Source organism: Cyphomyrmex costatus, unplaced genomic scaffold (genome assembly GCF_001594065.2).
Source record: "Cyphomyrmex costatus isolate MS0001 unplaced genomic scaffold, Ccosl1.0 scaffold5, whole genome shotgun sequence".
In the NCBI taxonomy this organism is placed as follows: Eukaryota; Metazoa; Arthropoda; class Insecta; order Hymenoptera; family Formicidae; genus Cyphomyrmex; species Cyphomyrmex costatus.
The window spans coordinates 4,811,833-4,834,447 of record NW_017279267.1 but is presented as its reverse complement, the minus strand read 5'-3'; the positions used below and the strand labels follow the sequence as shown (position 1 = coordinate 4,834,447).

General features: G+C 43.2%; 1 protein-coding gene across 1 annotated transcript in view; it reads left to right on the top strand.

The window, feature by feature from the left end:
- Positions 1-22,615, top strand: part of LOC108778341 (protein trachealess) — an 84,063-nt gene that overhangs the window by 55,583 nt on the left and 5,865 nt on the right. The window contains exons 5-7 of the mRNA XM_018545496.1: positions 17,760-17,998; positions 21,819-21,895; positions 22,231-22,320. Coding sequence (XP_018400998.1) covers positions 17,760-17,998; positions 21,819-21,895; positions 22,231-22,320 — 406 coding nt within the window. The remainder of the gene's footprint in view (positions 1-17,759; positions 17,999-21,818; positions 21,896-22,230; positions 22,321-22,615) is intronic.

Sequence of the window (22,615 nt, the reverse complement as noted above, 5' to 3'; positions counted from 1 at the left end):
GGGGGGGAGATCGTAGATCGATCGCCGGGCATACCAATCATTGCTGTAATACCCGTGGCATCGATGACACCTCCGCCTCCGTCCTCCTCTTCCCCGTTGACTCGCGCGCGAGGCGCGCATGCCTCGTTTCGGCACGAGGCGCGCTTCCCTTCCCTTCTCTTCCCTATACCCTTATATACATATATCTCGTACGAAACTTGTATACTCGAGACGACTCGAGCTCGACGACGGGGTCAGCGGAGCATTCACGGAAAAAAAAAAAAAAATCGTCGTTGGGAGATCGCCGCAAGAGTAACGAGATCACGCGGTCGACAGTCGTCTTGTAAGCGGATGCTCGTCTTGCGGAACGTCCCGTACGCGAAGCGTAATGTCCCTGGTATTTGAAAACTTTTTTTCGTTTATACGCACGATTGAAAATCGTGTCAAGTTGGGCTTGTACGTATCTGACGGCTTAGGAGATTCCGCGGGAAATATATATATATACGCCTCGCTCGGAGAGGATCGGTGTTCTCTGTATCTTTTCTCCCCTTCTTCCTCTCCGTCGCCGTTTTCTCTTCCGACGAAATGCGCGCTGCGTTAGTTACGACTCGGGTTTCCCTACCCCTGAAAAAAATAATAATTTACCAATTATCTCTGCGTGATCTCTCCGTCGGAGCTTGTACGTTTATTTTCCGCGCGCGAGAGATGTAAAAAAAGAAAAGTGGTTGACGACAGAGCGTTTGATACATCGTCTACGTGTCGACGATTAAATTCTAGCGACTATTAAATTGTTGATACGTGCATATTCTGAAAAGCGAGAGACATATATATGTATTATAATACCTATACAGGAAGTAAGAAAAAACAACTCCACGTGTAAAATTAATAAAGTTAGGGGGACAGGATTTAGCAGACGTTGGCGAGGGAGTCCTTTCTACATGTATAATGTATTCAGCATCTTGTCTCGATACGGCTGAGAGAGGGTGGCACGACATTCGTTAACGCGTTTCCAGCGGTCTGGCACCGATCGCGGTGTGGGTGCGGTCGTGTACTCTCTGTCTCTTCGTTCCCATTTCAATCTCCAATACCATTCATGCGTTTTGATGTAACCACCTCTCGCGGTGACGGTGACGACGTGGACGTACGCGGTTGCGAGCGCGCACACGCACGCACGCACGCACGCACGCTCACGCATCGCGTACAAGCTCATAAACAAAACGAGCGCGTTTTATTGGAATGTCAAAGCGGAATATTGGTATTCTTCGCGAGGACTCCCCAAAATATGTACGTCCGCGAGTTGCATGCTAATGACCGATGCGGGAACTCGCCGCGCGGCGAGTATCGGGCCTCTCCTCTCCTCTCGCATCCGGTTGTCAACGCGAGTCGTTAGATCGCCGGCGCCATCGCGGCTTTGATAGCCGCCTGGAAATTCACCTTTCCATTCTAACTTTAGCTCTTTCTCGATCCGCGGGATCAAACCGAAATGCGTTTCGCCCCCTTTTGTCCCGCATGGAAATCGCGAACGGCCGACGGGGAAACTATACTTCCCCGCGCCACTGTCCTGACGAAAATTTTTATAGTGAGACATTGCGTTTATACCTATTTAAGATAGCCATTTATTATCGATGTTATATTATTTATGAAGAGTTTTATTGATATTTTCAAGCACAAAGCGTAATTTGTCAAAACATAATCGCGAACATCTCTTTAACAAAATTCCATGTTTAAATTTCCATTTCACAAACAACTTATTTAAAGTGTTTATGAAATTCAAATGAAACATCTACTCAACATTTAAGCGAGCTCTTCTTGATAAACTTTTAACATTATTTTCGCCAGGGCGTCCGTTTGACGTGCAAATCGGACTCCGACTCGTCGGTGAATTTTATTCGTTCTTAATGCATTGCAGTGTACATATATAATAAATGACTCAATAATGCCTGTCGATTTTGGCTGTCATTTTTTTCGGGCAGAGCTACCTCTGACGCAATAACTTACATAACGAGCGTGGTATTCCTTTTACAACTTTCCTTGATGCGCGTGCAGGCAACTATAATATATGCGATATGGCATAACCATCTGACGCATCGTATTAAAATTAGCGAAATCCGTTTAAATTGTATTTGAATATAATAAGAATGTATCGTAATACGAACGATTGGCACGATCAGCCGTTGGTTTAATAGAGGTAGCGCGTATTCGTCCAGCGCCGTGCATAAATTGCCGCGTGTCGTTTCCCCAGTCTCGGGGGAACTTTCCAGAGGAGGCATTTTATCATAAATATCGGCACCCTTGACTGCAGACAAAATCTGCCGTATTGCTATACATCACAGTCATGCGACGCGATCAGTATGGCAAGTCCACGTGACAGATACGTGATAAAGCCGAGAGAATTGAATTTATCAATTAACGCGCAGCAACGCGATTTCACTTGTATATATAGAGACAAATCTTTCTCAATGCGACTACACAGGTGAATCGTCGGAATAACGTAGCCGCTTCAAAAAGCCCGAGAGAGAGGCAGTGAGGCCGATATATTACGACGCGATAAGCATCGTGTAACGCGACGATAACGATCTTAGGTCACGGTCCTGCCGCCGTTTACGTTATGTCGATCCTGCGAAGCGACCACGATCGCGATAACGATCTCTGTGTTTCGCTGGCACAGGTGGTGAATCTCCAAAGACCTTGTCTCGCCAGGTCTCTCCTACGCGCCAACTGCGCGTTTACAATTCGACGGATCGCAAAATATTACGGAGGGTAATTACGCGCGGGTATCCGCGCGCTCATCGGGCTTGGCCGTGGCGAAATCACGGGTGCGCGAAAACAAACCGCCTACTCCAAGTTTGATTAAGATATTATAGGGGGTCAACGCGGAGGAACAACCGCCCTCTCTCCCCCAGTCTCTCAAATCGGTATGTATTAGCGACGGCGATACTTAACGTAATTGTCGTAACCCGATCCCGTATGGTAATGAACGTAGGCGAGAGAGAAAGAGAGAGAGAGAGAGAGAGAGAGTGAGCGGGTTACAAGCCGAGCGAGAGAGTGTTTAACCTGCTCGCCGGGGACGCGTATTGTTATTTTAATGGGCATTATTTGATTTTAAAGTTCAGTGAATGCCAGTGTGTTCTTGAAGGGGGATGTGATTGCCTCGCCGATAGGGTCCCGGACCCTGTTATTTCCTTCCCCCGAGCCCCATTTTCCACCGCTACTGCCGTTGCCCCGCGCTTGTCAATCTACGCCACTGCACGCCTGAAAGTCCAAAAATTGCCATGTTCTCTCGGACGTGCGCAAGAATGCAGGGCTATCGCGTGGGTGGAAATGCGCTTCGGAAGAACGTTTCTTTCACTCCCCGAGATCGAAATTCTTACACCGTCGCGTCGCGTCGCTGTGAGAGGAGACAAGCGGAACGTCTGAAAAAGATCGTCTCGTTTCCCCCCTTCGTCCTTTATAATCAACTTTAATAAGTACATTTTGTCACACACCTTCTGTATCGACAAAGAAGTATATGTATATGTGAGCATCAGAATATATTCTAAAGACTTGCAACATTCTGCAAATACTGACAAATAAATGGCTAGATCGAACCCGGCCGCTCCTTCCTCTAAATTAGCGACGAACTAGGAAAGGTCTGCGGGATCGTGTGGCCCCGTATACCGGTTGATTTGCTGCAAGGGGGATGAAATAGACGGAAGCGAAGAGGGATCGAACCACTAAACTCGCGTCCAGTAAATAGAATCTAATCAACTCCGCAGTTGCGGCCAATCGGTCAGATTTCCAGTCAAAGTAGCCTTCGACGTGGAATATCTTTTTCAAAGACGCTGCTATCCTGGATAGCGTTGTAGGAACGTCACATTGGTCGATGAAATACGCGCGTGTTACCGCGTCGACGGTGACGGAACGTCGTGGTGTTAAAAAGGGAAAAAAAGGTAATATCTCGACAAGAATGTGCACGCAGCCTGTGTCGTGGAAGGAACAACGTGGAGAGGACAAGGAGATTACTTCGGCCTGAACGAAGACGGCAAGGCATAATTAAGTAGCGCGACAGGGAGGGTGCCAGAACGATGTAACTACAACGCTCTTTTTTTTTCCCGGAGACACTAGGGCGAGCAGTTTTTTTTCCTTTAATGTTAAAAAAGTTACGCTAATATGTGTGCGTGCGCTGACGGTAGGAGAAAGCAATTTGTTTCGCTAATCTTTCTCGACGACAGACGTAATTGAAACCCCGACGTAATTATGAATCGCGGGACAAGGGGACGGAGTCCTTATGCGCGCCCGCTTCTTTTATTTTTAATACGTTCGCGTAACGTAATTGATAAACGATCGCGATCTAAAATTTTGTTGTATCAGCTATCGATAAAATCGTGGCTTAGGTCGTTTGAGACATTTATGAACTGCACATATGGAGTATCGCAAATCATATCTGTCTGTGTCAATGATTATATATTCACAATTATCGATTATAACAAAACTCAAAGATGTACACGGACTTTGATAAAGTATCTAAAAATTTAGGTTGAAAAAAGTTCAAGCGTGATAAAAAATTTTGACATTCTAGCAATCAATTTGAAAGTCCTGTACATATAATTACTTTGATAGAGCTACAAAATTATTTTCAAATTCTTTTCACGTTGTATATACAGCAAAGACTATAAATTTTTAAGAAAATAAATTTATATAAAGAGGACAAAATTCATTAAGTGAAAACCGATGGCGAAATGAGCTTAGCCATTACGAGGCGCGGCGGAAGCGTCGCGGATGGAGAGGAGCCGCCACGAAATATTTCACAGAGACTTATCTCACGGGAGTTCTCGCTATCGGCGAACTTTTTAACTCTATTTATTTCGCGCCACGGTGCGAAGATTCATTCGGTTGTTATTATTTATTACCACCGAGCTGCGGCGGCAGCGCGAGGAGCGGCGCGCGAACCTTCCCAACCGGAGAGGGTGGTGAGCAATAATCGCCAACAATAAACGCGAATCGCACTTGATTATTATGATTGTCCGACTCCTTTCTGTAGCACCCTCAAATAACTTCGTTTCTCGTTAGTAGCCAGGCTCCCCTTATACCCTGGCGAGCGGAGGGAGAATTCGGCACGAAGAGAGGCAAAGACGGGAGTAGACGAAACCAGCAGAGGGAGGATCGTCGGGGAAAGACGGGCAGACAGAGTCTCGCGGGGAGGGAGAGCAACGCGTTTCCGTTTGCGAGACGATAAGGTCGGGAGGGTGAATGACAGTGGTGCAATTTGAAAAATTACGGGCGCCGCATACGCTTACATACACACGTGTGGTGTATGTATGTCAACCCTCGTGTATCCACGAATATCTCCCCGAATGTGCCCTGTGGGCAAATATCCCGTACGGGCAAGACCGGGCAAGGCGTTTGCCCTTTTGATCCGTGACAGTGTCGAGACATCTTCATTCTTCACTTTCTACTAAACACTACTTGATGCGTTTGTTAAGCGAAAAGCATTCTTCGCGCGAATACGTTTCGAGAAGAATATTATTTCTGAAAATTTGGCAATCGCGAGACATTATATTTCGAAGAATTTTTATGTAAATCTCTCACTTACAAAATATAAAATAAGTTTGATTAATTTTACTGAAGTGTGCATGGTAAAAATCTTCAAAATATTGTATTGTAGTACTATATTTTTAGGGTAAATTTTAAGAAATAATTAGGGGTATATAAATTTCTTAATTCAATAGCTAACAAACAGCTTTCTCGTCACTCACAATCGGTGTAATAACATTGACCGTTTTCACCTTCTTATTTCTTTTATATCGGGTTTGTGCGAATCGTACATCACGAGAAGTCTTATGTACTTCGAAGTAATTTTACAAAATTAGCGCTGTACTCTGAAACGGTAATTTACAATCAGTGTATTCTACACCGCGAATGACGCTCGTTCGTTTAATACGTCGCGATATTATCTCCTCCCGTCTAGTGTAGTAATCAGTAACCGCACACTATACCAACTGGTGCAACACGCGTAACCGCTTAGAGGACACGTGCATCCTCGTGTGCGCACAAGTCGGGCGCTCGATTCTCGCTCTTCGAAAGCCCCGATCGTAATCTTTCTGTCTCAGGTACGCGCGTTCGCTACGTGTTGGTCGGAAATTCTCGATTACACGGAGACGGTGGCGGGCCAGTTTATTACGAACACGTGGGAGGACTTGGCGCGCACGTAACACCGTAGGTAATACGTGTACACCCGAAGTGGAGAAGGTGCGGGTCGGTGCGGTAACGCCATAAGATAGGGTCTCATTATTGTCGGTACACTGTTCCTAAATTGCCGCCCCGAGCCGTGGTAGACGACCCACAGGAGCGAAACGCGGGGTCTCGCACGACTAACTAACGGTGGACCAATTAACTTTCAATTAGAGAATGGAGATAACTCTTATCGCGTCCGCGGGTCCGCGGGGGAGCGGTCGCTTTTAATGGGGCTCTTCTTTAGCCGACGGCCGACGTTTATGCGTCCGCGCTGATACATTGTCCCCCTGGAAAGGGTTAGATACGGATCGTTATGTACATAAAAGCGATATTATCCGATTGAAGGAACAGTTAATGCGGTCCTAAGCCGTAGGAGCTCTCCGGAGTTTGCGCGAATTTCCAGCATGAACGTACCGATAACGCTTACCGAGACGCACTTATCGCCTGATGTATCCGCGTACAATTATCGACGACGCGGGAGTTAAATTCTCAGTACGTTCTTCTTCCACGCGGAGAAAGTGATTAATCCGAGGGATCAGCGCGTTACGTATATATATATGCTGAGACAATCGCGACGTGAGCGTTACGTTTGTTCGGATAAACGCGACGTACCGCGATCGAGGAGTGGGACATCCATATGTATGATTATGAGAACGGAGTTATCATCGGAGAGCTCCCGGGTAGGAACACACAGCCCGCAGCCAAGTTCATATTTGTGCATTACGCTCACGTGCAACGATACAATAAGGAATCCTTCGTATCGGGGATGCATGCTAAGTACACGCAGCGAGCTCGTCGTATCTAGCAATGTCGATGCGTCGTTGTTCTCCCCGTGCCTCCTAGGCTTCGATTCGTCTTTCGTACCTGCGCTGGATCCCCATCGCTCGGATCTAGGAACGGGGAACGACCGCCTATCGTTTTCGTCGCGCAAGCGACTTCTAAATACAAATATCCTACGATCCGATGTTTTTGTAACACGATTCGCGATACAAATCGACTCTCTATTGATACATGTATTTTTTTCTTTTTTTTTTACGTGTAATGAGATTATTAAAATTGCATACACTAATAGAAAAAAAAAAAATGTCAGCGTCTAGAAATTTGAGAGAAAGTACAGCGCCTCGATTCTGTATTGTGTAAAGTTGCTGTAAGAAAAATGTATTAGTTGTACGAACTGAGGAGAACATAGTAGTGTTAATCATTTATAGCAAACGTGGAAAAAAGAACACATGTCTTTCACACAGTGGATATTTATTTATTAATATATTATAGAAAAATAATGTTGTTTCGAAGAAAACAATTTTCATCAACATGTGAGTCAGAATAGTTCTATACTTATTAGTCTTAGTGGTTTCGTGTCTTCAAAAAAAATCTATTTGAAACGATACCGGCTACTCTTCCTAGGCATGGAATAACTTATATACAGCTTGGACTGATGAATTATTTGATTTGCGTTTTATGATCAAATTATATCCGTGTATAATTTTTAGATGAGTTTTTTTTACGTAATTAACTGCTCTTTGTGCAAAATCATTAATACTTCGACGATCCAATTCATTTCCAAGTCTCTTTGAAAATGCATTTGATCGAATTGCCCCGAATTTCTTTAGTTTTATTCTTTGTAAGAATTAGACGACAATTTTGAGAGAGGAATAGAAGATGATATAAATTTAATCGAGACAATTTTGTTTCGCGTTTTAAGTAAACGCTGTGATAATAAAAAAACTATCTTTCGGGTGTACCGCGAAATATTATACTACAAAATCGCGCACACGTATATATGACAAATTCGCAGACATCGCGGACGTCCGTTAGAAGATGTGAAAGTCCCGGCTTCTATATGCACGAGACGAATATTGAAAGACTTACTCGACACATCGCGACGCCGACATCATGGCGAATAATGCTCTCCGCAACCGCTGTCTCTTAGTATATGCAAATTTTTCAGGTTTTATACTCGATAACGCAAATGGTAATTTAACAACTAGAATTTTCTGAATGACACACAGTTTCTCTGTATTAATCATCTACGTGCAGATAGCTATATATATATATACGAACGGGTGGTCTCTTCGAGAGGAAAAATACAGAAATGAAAATTGTACGCGGTATCCTCGTCGATGAAGAGGAACGAGGTTGCATCGTATCGCGTCGCATCGCGCAATGTGGAAGTGAGAGAGAGAGAGAGTGAGAGGGGAGGGGGGAGAGGCAGGCGAAGGAAGAAGGAAAGAGAAGGAGATGGAGCGATGTCAGGCAGCAGAGAGGAACAGCACACCTCGATGCCGCGAAGACGAAGACGAAGACGACGGTGCGGCGACGGCGACGGCGAGGATGAGGACGAGGACGACGTCAACGAAATAAGGCAGGGTGAGTGGGCGGACGCGCGTCGCGCCGGAAAGCAGCATCGTTCGTCGAGCAGGGCGTTTCGTGGGCGGGATAACTCCGCCCGTTATTCGGCGCACGCTCCCGTTATTCACGTACTCTCTCTCCCGACTCCTTCGTTCTCCGCGCTCTCTCGATGCTCTCAGCCCGCGACGTCTCGCTCGTCGTGGACGTGGGTACAGTCCCGTCTAACCGCTCGCTCGGTCACGAACCCGAACAACGGCGATACACGAGCTCTCGTGTCCACCCTTCACCGCGCGAGCCCCGGAATTCGATCGGGGGTGCGTCCGGTCGGCCGTTGATGTCGTCGTCGTCGATGTCGAGAAAGACACCGTGACGTGGTACCCAGCACAGCGGTGTGCCGGTTCGCGTAACAGTTTGTGCACCGTGAACAGCACGGGGGTGCGGTGAAACGACACAGTGACGGTCGCGAGAGACGAATCGTCGTCGGATAAGTGAAGATATATAAGTGAGCGAAGCGACGAAAAGCTGAAGAAATGTTGCCGTATCAGGTGGCCATGGATTACGGGGGCTTTCAACGACAAAGCCCGGTCGGGGTCGGTGTGGGTGTCGGCGGACCCCATCAGGGGGCCGCTGGGGCGATCAACATCAACCCCGCGTTCACGCACTCCTGGTTCGTACCGGCGGACCTCTGTGTCCCGTACAAACAGAGTCAGGGTCCTCTCCTCGAGCCAGGGCATGTTGTTTCTCTTATACTTATTTCTCTAATTACGTATTATGCTTAATAGTTGCTTATAAAAATGTCGTAAAGCGCCGTTAAACTTGGATGATCGGCACGAGATGATCCTCATTCACCCGCGCTTGATAAATCATCTATCGATCGATCGCTTCGATCGCGTTTCAATTTGTCAATAATTGTTATAAAATTCATCTTTATTTTTGTAAACCGTGAAGCGATTCTTCTTGTTTATGAATAGCACCCTAATTGGACATATATATATATATATATATACATACTTTACAAGAATAGCGATCAGCATTTGACTCAACAATCATCCCTGCGATATGAACGATCTAGAAACGCGCCGCCGTCGCCGCCGTTTAATCCCGATGTGTCATGTATTATTTATATGTCACTTGACGTAACCATGTCCCGCGCGTTCGACAAATTACGCAGGTACATCTGACGAGGAGGACGGTTGACACCGAGAATTTCCGCGGCCCTTCGGAAATCGGATGAAAGGGCCGCCCGTAGTACAGGGTACGGTCCCAAGAGAGCTCTGTCACAGTGAGTGGATAATGGGAATGGTGATGGGTGGCGGTAGGTACAAGACGCAAGGGTGGTAAACCAATGGGGCAGACGAGTACGTCACGCCGCGGCCGTAAACCCGATGTGATATCGGAGGAACGCTGATGCTGACGGGGCAACCGGGGGAGCCGTCAATGTTACCTTACCTTTCGCCCTTATCTTCCTTCCGATATAAAAAAACCTCTATTTTGATTTTCCGACGTCGCCAGTAACGAACCGATCGGACTAGTACGATTCTTAATCGCCGTCGACTGTCCCTTGGGGTAAGAGGAGGATCCAGGGAAAATCTGCGTAATTTACTTTTCTACATATATAGGAGAACGATTCGTTATTGCGCACACGTAGCCCCCTCGGTTTTCATCGCGATAGTCCTTCATCGAGCCGATGAAATTCACAAAAGGACCCCGCACTAATTCTAGCTCGGTTTTTCATTCTCTGATTAACTTAATTGTGGACACAACCTGATGATAATGTAAAAATTATGTACAAAGTATAAAGAAATGACGGTCTAAATCGAGCGGTATTAAGGGTTTTTTATATAAAATTAATTCATAGCAATTTCTCACTTCAAACACAATTCACATACAAACAGGAGAATCAATTCTTCGAAACAATTGTACCACTCTATGATCTCGTAGACCGTAAGATTCATCTCCATGACTTTGTAACATCTTCAAGAATCGCTGAAGAAAGACCTGTGAGTTCAGAAATGTTCGATTTTATACCAATTTTATATTCTTAAGATATATTATATTAAATGATTTTTATATTCTTTATACCATATATATGTTTTTTTATTTTTATTATCATAACATACTGTAATCTATTCATTTTATATAAAAAATCCTTATTACCGCTCGATTTAGACCGTCATTTCTTTATACTTTGCATTGCAAAAAACGAGCTAAATTTGGTTAAAAATTATATCTTTTTTTAAGCCATGGTCACTAAATTTATAGTTTTATATATTGAATAATTTACAAAACCATCAGTTTAGAGAAATATTATCATGGCTAAAAAAAAATGTAATCGTTACATTAAGTCTAAACCACACGAGTTTATCGGAAAATAAAATCCAGATCTAAATGAAAAATTGATTCTGATGAAATGGCTTAATTTTCACATATAATATACATAACTTATAATGTATCGAACAAAAAATGTCATAGTATAATAATATAGATATACTTTTTGAATTATTAAGTACTTTGTGTGAGCACAAGTTTTACACCTTTGATATATCATAACTAGAGATGAAAATGACCAAATTTTACGATAATATTTACTCGATAATTTACTGTAAATTAGTCAGTAATTTATGGAGACTGGTAAAATGGTAATTTTAAAAAAATAATAAAATTAAAGTAATTTGATATAAGAGTATTTAGTCATTAAATTTAAAAATTTAAAAACACTTTATTTAATTTAAATTTTGATTTTGATACTACATATTGATATAATAATAATTAAGAAACTGTACGTAATAACTAGAGAAACTTCAAATAAATTTTTTATTAAAATTTTAAAAGGTGTGACAGGTACGGTAGTTTTATTTTTCATACCTAATAAACCTATAACATTTTTATTTGCTTGCTATTTTTGCGACTGTCAAGTTTTTACTAGAGCAATAACAAAAATATAATTATAAATATATATGGAAAATAAAATAAACTTGTAATTGTATACTATTGCCAGAAATGCCAGAATACTTATAGTAACAATATAGAATAATGTTAAATCGATTCCTATTAGAAATATTGAATGAGTGTATAATTTTTAATTTAATTATACATATGTACGAAAATACAGTCTATTCATGCATAAAACTAAAAAAAAACAAATTTTACCAAAATTACCAATAAATTACCATTTTTATCGTAATTTTACCGTGAGTAATTGTGAAATTGAATTTGACGGTAATTTTGCATCTCTAATCATAACTCAAAAACTTTTACATTATACGTGAAAGCTAATTCATTTCACCAGGACCGAATTTACCAAATATAATTATTACGAAGTCTCAATAATTTCATTCGACGAAAACAAAACCTTTGCAATCTTTATAAAAATGCGTGAATGATTGATTTCGCCTTCAACCGATCTTCAACCTTGATTTAGATCGTTTAATATAAATCTAAGCTAGAGATTGCAATATACGGCGAAACTATTAACGCCCATTTTCACCAATGCAGATTAACTTTAATCTCGGTTTAACTTACTGTTCATCTTTTTCTAATTTTTAGAATTGGAAAAAGATGAAGAGCAAATTGAACCGAGATTAAAGTTAACCTGCGTTGGTGGGAACAGGTATAAGTGTCACAAAACAATTAACTTTGACTCCTGAGATCAGTGACCGCGTCATTATATCTGACTTTGGCGACGATGTCGCGCCACGAATGCGTCCCACCGCGCGACCACGGGCTCACGTTCCCGGAAGTTAAGACACCGGCGCATCCGGATGCGAGCCACGGACGTGAGGCCTTTCGAAACCCCTTGCTTTCTCTGCTATAGTCGAACGAACGTCAGCTACTTAACTTTTCAGTGGGTGTCCGGGTCTCAACCAATCCGGTCTTTTCGTAAAGTCGCATTATTTGCAGGTTTCAGCTAATTATTCTTTCTTATATACGTACAGCATCTTTTATATTTAACCATTTTTTAAACAATTTTCTCAAAGCGATTTATAAATAGCTGAATTTGAAAAAAAGGTGATACAGTACAATTATTACTGAGAAACACGTTGTTTATACGTATCTATATAATTTCGGTTCTCTTTTTGGGGATCGCGATTTTTTAATCCTCTAAAAACAATATCATAAATTATTATACTCTTTCTGTAACATCTCGATCATAACGATTAGTTTTATCCGGGCGTTAGCAAGCTTTATCCGTGACGTAAAAACAGAAGGTACGAAGACTCAAAGCACTTCGCGCTGTAAACTACATTTGATACCGGGGGTGGAGGGGGAGGGGGATAGGGGAGAGTTTGAGGTCGCGTCTAAAATGTAAAGGAAAGAAGAAACAGCTCTTACAAGTGCATTTACCGAAAGTTCTCAGGCTCGACCTCCGCTCCTCCGCATCGGGAAGCTCATCACGTAGACTTTAAGCCCTCCCTTATCTGCGCGTCATCAGGAGCCAACTTCCCTCCGACTCTCTATCTACCCGCTCTCTCGCCCTCTCTCGCTGTCGCGCACACATCTCGGCTTTCTTTCTCTTTCCACTTTTTTCCCCTCTCTCTCTTTTTTTTTCCGTTTTATTGTAGGTGTGTAGCGCATGCATGCATGCGTACGGCGGTCGTGATTTACGTCCACGGATGCAGCGGGATGCTTTAGTGCTCCCGGCGTTATTCTTTCTCTGCTTTCTTGTTTTATACACTTCCATTCAGATTCCGCTCCGTTCCATGGAAAGCGTTTCCTCACACTCGTTATCCACCACGTCACGATTAATATTGTAAAACATATAGAGCGTACTACCTTTGAATTACAAGGATAGGTCGCTTTCGTTAACGTTCAAAAAAGATAGCCATATTATCGATAGAGATATTCCAAGAGAATTGTTTCCAAAAAGCTCAACTTTCCCTTTTCGCGTCGAATTCAACGGCAATGAAACGTTCCGAAGCTCATCCTATGCGTAATTGCGTAACGCCACGAATTTACACGCGTCGTATTATCCCCTTCGCGCTCGCTTATAAAACCCGACATGATTCGAGCGTTGCATCATGAATGAAATCGCGGACCGTACTTTGGTCCACTAGAGGCGAGGGATGTACCATGAATTATTCATGACATCGAATAAGAACGTAAACGACAAAAGACAAACGCTCACTCTTTTTTTTTATAGCGACTTCACGAAGACGTTCGCCAACTCGTCGACGCGACATCTCATCGCTTCTCCGCGGCGACTAACCGCGCGTCGGACGAATTTGAGAGAATTCGCAAGTTCGAGCATCGATATTCAAGAAACGACCATAGGCTGTAGAAATCCAAATCGTCGCAAGCCGTAGGAATTTACGATTCCTCGCGCGATTCTAATCGCGACGCGAGATGCCGTAAAACTTATTCTTCTCTCCTCGTTATCGGAACGGTCGGCGGAAATGACATTTTTCGCCATAACGCTACAAAAGCCCGGGCATCCGATAGCTACCCCGGTTTCCCACCCCCGATTCCAGGGACCGCGAAAGAAAATTATGTCGAAACTGGAGCCGTAACATTAGGAGCATTGTATTGTTGCGCGAGGCTACGACTCTCCTGGGAATAGGTTGGAAGGTCCGTTCGTCCTTCTCCGACTCACGTTCCTCTTCGACGAGAACGGCGCACACGCACACACACAGACGGACGTACCCATGAACGCAGAAATACAGATGGAACCGGGACGTACCCTCAGGTGGTGCTTCGGACCGGCAAATGAATCGTTTAATTGAATTAGTCGATGAGTCCGTGCTACGACGCGCATTATAATTTCTACGGTTGCCGATACCGCTCCCACTTCCCGCCTAGTTGCCGAGAGGAATCATATCCGAGAGACGACCCATCGTCGGGGGTTGCGAAAGGGTTGCGAGCATTCCCGTTACGATCACATACCGCGCAATTTTCTTGCCATTCGGGCAATCTTCTACAACGAACGTATATTCAATCTCCACCTATATCTTTCAATTTTGTATTTTGTCGTAAAATTCTGAGTGAGGAAAATCCAAGAAAATCACGCCAGCGATACAGACTGCGAGTAATCTTGCTAGCTACAAATGGAAATAGATAAATATTGTAATAAACTCAAGATTCTTACATTTTTTTAATGTAAAAATTTTTTTGAGAGAAATGGCTGTTATTTCTTAGAATATCAAGGGTCGCTGCTGACATATGAGAACAGAGTCAGACTAATAAATATATATACCCTTCCTTTTGATAATCGAGTCGATTATTATCACGGCGCGCCCGGTGACGACTACACGATCTGAACCGCGCTTAAAGTCGAGAAACATAAGGAAACGAAGGGTGGCGTGCGGGAATTCGAGGGCGAGAGCTCGTCATAGCTCGCTGCTGAATTATTGATGGGCAGCACTTAGAGAGGCAAGAGGATGTCGAGTGGCGGAAGACGCCTCCACGGTGGGTAGCCTTCTCAAGGATCGCCAAGGATATACCAGGCTGGTATACCGGCATGCGATGGTTACGCGCGAAGGACCGCTATCTCCGGTCCCACGGGATTCTCGAGTCTCGCGAGCCCTCGCCGCCCAATTCCGACCAATTTGACCGAAAGTTGGACGTAATTTTATTTTCACACGTCTGCAGACGCGTTTCGCCGCGGCGGTGATCCGTACGGGAGGGCTGCTGTGCTCGGCGTGCTTAGGCTTCAGCTTCTCTCCAGCTAAGTTCCTCTTGGGGAATGGACTCGACACGGTCAAAGGAAACGAAGGAAGTTGCGTCCCTCTTCCATCGTATTCTTTATCCTCGCCAATCACCGCGGCAGAACCGTCTTTTAATCGTCTCAATTTGATCCGCGTTTACGTGACGGGGCGCCACGTTTGCGCTTATAAATATATAACACGAAACTCGTGTCACGTTTGTATATATTACTTTAATGTTGAAAAAAGTTCGTTATATATATATACTGTATCTGTATTTGAGCCGACGAGAATCGCGATCAGTGGGAAAAGTTTAGCGCACGCTCCACTGCAAAATGTGTATACTCTATCATTTAACGCACGGTCGTGGAAGGGAAGAATCTGTCATTATCCCTTTGGGACGAAAACAGAGTCCGCCCGTAAACGAAACTTCACCGTGGCGGGGATAGGAAGGATCAAGTGTCGCGGAATGCCTGTAAAATGGCAAAACAAGATTCTGGAACAGTGATGGCTTATACACATCGGAGGAATGCTCTCTCTCTCTCTCTCTCTCTCTCTCTCTCTCTCTCTCTTTTCCGCTCCCCCTTTCTTTCGTTTTTACGACTTCCGATCCCTCTGCTTGGGTGGCAGCGAGAATGGTCATAATGGGTTACCATCGCGTTGGCGCGTCTCTCGCGCGAGGGAGAGACAACATTCAAAGTGGATGGGGAAAGCATCGACGTTTTACAGTCGTTAAGCGCAATAGCGAACGAATAAAAATCCCATTGCGCGTTTCGTGTCATTTCGATTCGAACCACACCGGTTCCCCGCCGCGGTTTCCGAACGCCAGGAGTTAGTTAATGGACGAAACTCTTAACTATCCAATGCCTTCCCAGGGACAAATCTTGCCAAGTATAAGATGAGTTTCTTCAATTTACATGCACTCTTTTATCGGGGGGGTATTCCTGAAGAAGAAGGGTTACTCGGGCCTTACCGTTCCAACAGACTGAACAGCTGGCGGTTACAGCATTAAAAATTGATATTCGTTCGTATACGCAACGTTGTTCGAATTCCTCAACATTCCCAACTCGATTCGAATATCCGAAACGAGTCCGTTGGGCAAATATTCGAAGCGATTTAACAAAATCATCGCGTACGCTCGCGACATCCTGGAAAGTAACGCTCGACGTGGTCCACCCGCGCGCCAGTTCCTCGATTCGCCGTCGTCGAAGGTTAACGACCAAGCGGTACCAAGAAACGGCACGTAGATTACGTACGATGCCGTCGACGCCACCATTTCCAATTGGCCGGCGTTTACAGTTTAAATGTAAAACCGAGCACCCGAGGGGCCGTCCGTTGGGCGTGGTTACGTTACACCGATGTTCACTCACGGATACGTTCGCCGGCTTGTCAGTAAACATGGGCTTCATAGCGCTTGAATAATGTATGCCGCTTAAGCGGTGGCCGCACCGCGACACAACACATCGCCACGCCTCTCACTCTGCCTTTATACCTATTTGCGCGACCGCATAATTTCAGCTTCTGCCCGCGCGCATTTGCGCGAAATAACAATGCCCGCCTCTACCGTACGTCGCGTGTCGCGTCGCTCGCAAATACCATTAGAAGACGCGGAGCGATGAACGACGGGCGTCCGATAGAAGGAACCGGAAGTATGAAATCTACCCGATCGCCAATCTTTCTCTCTATATTAGTCTTATGACTCTATGGCCGGTACGTGTAAGACCGTCTTAAGATGTCACAAACCAATCGCGGTGGCTCTTATAAGGCAGTCTTACGACAATTAGAATCGATTATGAATAATACTAAAACTTCCAAAAAATTCGGGCTTTTACAATTATCTCGCCAGGACATTTATCGAACAACATAATCTTTTAATCAAATCGAATCTACCCCTAAAGCAGGGGTAGATTTCCGCGCGCTCATAATTTTAGTTAATTGACCCTTAATCGCGAACATAATGTAGTTATAATGGGTGTGGATTCTTATTTTTAGATATGAAAAGACGGTAAATAAAAATATAATCGTTCTCCACTTGCCGTATATGCTTGCGTTTCCTTGTATTTTTCAGCATTAACCCTCCATTGCTCTTATTCAGCAGACAAAGTGTTAGTGCTCTCGTTGCATGAACGTTGCGCCGCGTCTGTTGTGTCGCTATGTCGCTGTATTAGTCTGATGTTCAGTGCGATACTAGTCTTGTAAAAGTCAAAGGCTTTATAAACATCGATTGGTTCATCGATCTATATCACAGTCAATCAGATTTGACAACAATATATGATTGTATTTGTGCCTCATACGGAAGCAATGGAGGGTTAATTAATTCATTGTACCCAAAATAAAATGTTCTCCTAAAATAATTTGTCGATATTCCAAGTGGTGGAAATTTCAGAGACTCCACACAGCCACAGTCGGTGGTTAAAAGCTAAACGTTGACAGACGGAATTACTTGATAATCTCTCTTTTTTTTTTTTTTCGGGGGACTGTTCTCTGTACGTGCGAATTGCGATTCACGATAGCGTCTACTGCGATCCAAAGAGACGCGCTGCTTTCGTCGCTGTAACCGTGAGCGTGTTTGCATTACAGCATCTTGGAATTGCGCAAGGAGAAGAGCCGAGACGCGGCGAGGTCGCGGCGGGGTAAAGAAAACTTTGAGTTCTACGAGCTCGCGAAAATGCTACCATTACCGTCAGCCATCACCTCCCAGCTGGACAAGGCCTCCATAATAAGGCTAACGATCTCGTACCTCAAACTACGCGACTTCTCCAGTCACGGCGATCCGCCGTGGTCCCGCGATGGTCCACCGCCCAGCAAATCCGTCAAAGGTAAGACAATACGTTTCATATCGGCGACTCGCAAGAAGAAAAAGGTTCACGGCGTACTTCACGCTCTTACAGCGATTGTCATTGGCTCATCTGTTGTACGGACAGCGGAAAGATTTCTTAACAATACCAACTTGATTCGTTGAAAATGATTTAGATCCGCAAATTATTTGGATTAAAACGTTTCGTCGCAAGAGTAAAATGTATTTTATTATTAAGAATGTCCTATACTTCGGTTTAGGAGCAAATTAAATTTGTTCAATGACCAATTTTTGTATTCCTGTGAGAGACGTAAAATTTCGTCCGTTCGTAATGTCGTCAGATATATATAAATTCAACTTGCAGTATCGAACGAATATTTTGTTTTAATTTATCGCGATAGACGGACAGCCGATTCAACGAAGATATATCTGCCGATGATGTCTTTTGATGGATCAGCGTTTAACCTAGAGGAGGGGGAGACATCCAGACTGTTAATAGGGATCGAGACCCGTATATTCCGTACGCCTAACTTCCTCCCTGGGGATATAAGAATAAGAGAGGAAGTCAGCCGCGTTATAATTCCTTTACGCTCGCGTCGTCTGCAGTAGAATAGACTAGCGTTGCGGCGGACACGTGCGGAATGTATCGTCGCAATATTTCATCGTACGTGTGATACGCTTTACTTTTCAATATACATGCACTATAAAAATTTGATATTTCACAATTAATATTAGAACCGCCAATAGCATCCCGCTAAAACAGCAGAAGGTATCGATTTTTTCCTATTCTTGTTTTCGGTCAGTGAAGAATTATTTTGGTATTATTTGTAGAATTATTTGCGTTATATTAACATATTTTTAACATTCTTTATATTATACATCTAATGCAAAAAAGAAGAATAATCGGCTGTTCTATCGCATAATACAGTATTAAATATATAAATGTATAAATCGGTAATTTGAAAGAAAAATAAAAAATGGAATTAAAAGTAGGAAAATCATCTCAAACGTGTAATATGTATTTTATGCTAATTGTAAGAATTTGAACATTTAGAAGACGAATACGTGAAAATTGTCCGTTAAATGATCGAAATTTGATTGAAATAAAAATTAGAAATAAAAGTACAAGATAAGCATCGCAAGAGTACGCGGTAATCGCGTTAGCAGATATTCGGCTTGTCTCCGATTACGAATGTCTTCTCGCTAGACACGTGTCTTCTATTATCGGATAGAGCTGACATTATGTCGCGACGTAGTATCGTAATTCGATTTATAAAAATGTACTCTGGGGGCCGGGTATTTTCGTGAAATACCTCGCCTTTATATACATCGCAAATACGCGTGGCTTGATAAAGTGCCTTTCGTCCACATAATATAACGCGAATCACAGGAACCATTAGGACACTGCACGCTGGAATATATCCTGACAAAGATTGCGGACAGTAGCCTCCTTGAGGAAACACGTAAACTTCGCAATAGATCGAGCTTCCAGATACCCTTTATAATTCCGGTGACCATGCAGCCTGCGAAAGAGAAAGATTTCTAGATACATAGTAATAGAGAATTGTCGGCAATCATCGAGCGATAAGATCGCCGCGGGCCTCCTTCATTTTCGTGCTTCATTTAGCGAAAAGGGAGCTACCAGCTTTTAGTGTATTTTTTCTCTCACGTTTTTTTCTCATTCATGTTAGTTGAAGCGCACTACTGTTATACTCTCGCTGGTCAAGGCTTTACTCCCGATCGGTATATCGCGACTAATCAAACTGATTCTTTCAGAAAGAATAGATCGTTATTAGATTGTCGCTAATGTCACGCGCTATCTATCAACGAAAGAAAACTTCTCGACAAAGGAGAGAGAGATCATAAAGACACCGTTGTTGAACTTGTCGGGAAGCTTCACTTACCCGCGAAGCCACCGCATATTTTCGGAGAGCGAGGGGTTGGTTGAGTTAATATTTACAGTGTGTGGGAGGGTCGCGAAAAGATAGAGAAAGAAAATGAGAGAGGGGTTTCGCCACGTATATACGCGGGTACGTATAAAGGCTTAGGTACTACCTCTACTACTATCCACATGAAAATCTAATCACGACAGCCCCCTACGAGCGCACGCCTCGCGTTACGAACCGCCAATGTAACTAAACTAACGAAATTGAGTTAGGTGCCGCGCATCGCTGTGCCGCAACTCCTCGTCAAACTAAATCCAGTGCGCCCCTCTTCTGTTAGCGCCGCATGTCAGGGCCATCGTCAGAACGAATGAGAGCCTCTCGACTTAACCGTGTAAAATGATTTCGCGATTTCGAAACTTGGCATAGCCGTGGCTCGTCGATTCACCGAGGGTTGTTCGGAATAATCGATCGACAACTTTCACACGTACGGTAATTACACGATATATTCGCTCGTGGAAATATCGGCACAGATATTTTTCTAGCTACCTAAGATACACACGCACCCGGTCAAGTTATATTTATCAAAATATTGTGATAAATGGTGGAGGTACGGTTTACCGAACTCTTGATGCGTCGACGAGGGTTGACCGCGCAGCGAGCTACAGTATAATATCCGCGTTACGGAGGTAATTCATCTCTTGCAAATTATTGTCTACAAAATAAAACGAATTATACCGGATTGTTTTCAAATATTTTTGTTGTTATGATAAAAGCGTATCAACGCGTGGGTCGCTTATTTTTATTAACCGAAACTTTAAACAGTCTGATAGATGTCGATGTATAACGATCTATTTTATCTACATATTTTACTCGCAGTAAATTATTTTCACTTCATAATTTTTAAATAACCTTTTTGAGTTGTGACATTTTTGACGATTTTTATCACAAGTGAAATTTATTCACTTTCGATTATCGATAGGATAAGGGTTACTCAACTCATTTACGATAATAATTTAAAAAAATCACGTTTTTTTAAAAATCACTTTTAATCATGTCATTTTTTAAGTAAGGGAACGAAATACATCTTCAAAGATTGAGACAACGAGGCGTGCGAGGGACTCGTTCGTCCTGACGAAAGGGTCATTATAATTGGGAGAACAAAGGCGTTCGTCAAGAAACGAAATCCCGTTAGATTATCCCGAAGTCCAGTTCCGTACGGTAGGAAATATCGGCATTACCTTGTTGACCGAAAACCCGAAACTTAGGGTCAGTCTGGTGAGTCGGCCATTCCGCCTCATCCCGATGGACTTACGAGATTAAGCGGTTCGCGCGCGAGTTTGATCGAGTCTTCTAAGTCCTTTCATTACGGACCTGCTGGGGGGAGCGTAGGATTATTATTACGGTAAGAAGTAGTCCGCGTCTTGTTTGTTAAACGAGGGGAGAAAAGAATAAGAGGCGCAAAAGGGGTCGGCACAACCGATGGCTCAACGCCGATGTGTATGCCGCGTGAGTCACGTATCGCTGATCAATCGAGAATACCTTTCTCGATAAGTATATGCCGATCGTCGTAACTGTTCGACATTGCGTTATCAAAATACTTGTTTCAGGAGATTTCAAATCACTGATTTGTTATGGGCAGAGCGAACGATAGATTGGTGCGGAAGATTCGTCGTTTTCCGTTGTGCTGTCATGTCGAATAACATTTAAAGACGGGAATTTCTTAAAAGAGAAAAATTTCTTTCCAGTTAAAAAAACGAATATACGAAGTCTGTACCAACAGTTTCGCTTCAATTCTACTTTTAAAATTTTTACTTTACTTAACAAACACGTGACAACATTTGCATTAATCTAATAACACTGACAATTGCAGTTAAAAATTTCAAAATATTGTCGTGAGAAATTAATAATTCAAACAATGCTAGAATTTGTGCATTATTACTTTTATATCTTATACAGGTGCTAATCGAGTCAGATCATCGTCATCTACAGCGATAGATCATTTCGAAATTCATCAAGGTACCCACATATTACAGGTAAGTTTGCATTGTTGTTCTAAACGATAGTATTCACCAAACTGCAGTATCTTTAATATTTTTTCAAATCGCTCTACATGTCACAAGCTCTATATTTTGCAATCAAAATTGTACGAACCTATCGAACAAATTTAAATATATATATATATATATTCGAAATATAAAAAATCATAATACTATATCATAAATAAAAATAATTCGGAAAATATTATCAATATTTAGTCCATTTTTTTCTCAAGAGAAAGTATAAATGTTTGGAAAGCGTTTCGCGTTTATCGTCTGAGAATATTCGATCCAGAGTTTCCTCACAAGTATCTTGTACTTTTTGTCGCCAGTCCCTGGATGGTTTCGCGATGGCTGTCGCAGCTGATGGCAGATTCCTGTACATATCTGAGACCGTTTCGATATATCTCGGCCTTTCACAGGTAAGCGCGCGCGGTTTATCATCATGGCACCGATGAAGTCGGAAATGACAGGGTCACGGATCAAGGGGTGCATAAGGGAAAAGTGATAACGAGAAAGCGAAAGCAAGTATGAAAAGAAACGTGGGCGCGCCAAACACGAATGCAACCGTATATACGGCCGTCAACCGGAAGACCAGAGATAGTAAAATGATATAAAGACATGACAGAGGGAGGAGAAAGAGATGAAGAGGGAAAAGTTGACGGAAGAGAAGGAGGTTGAAACGTTGAAGTTGTAGCGATGATACATATAATAGCG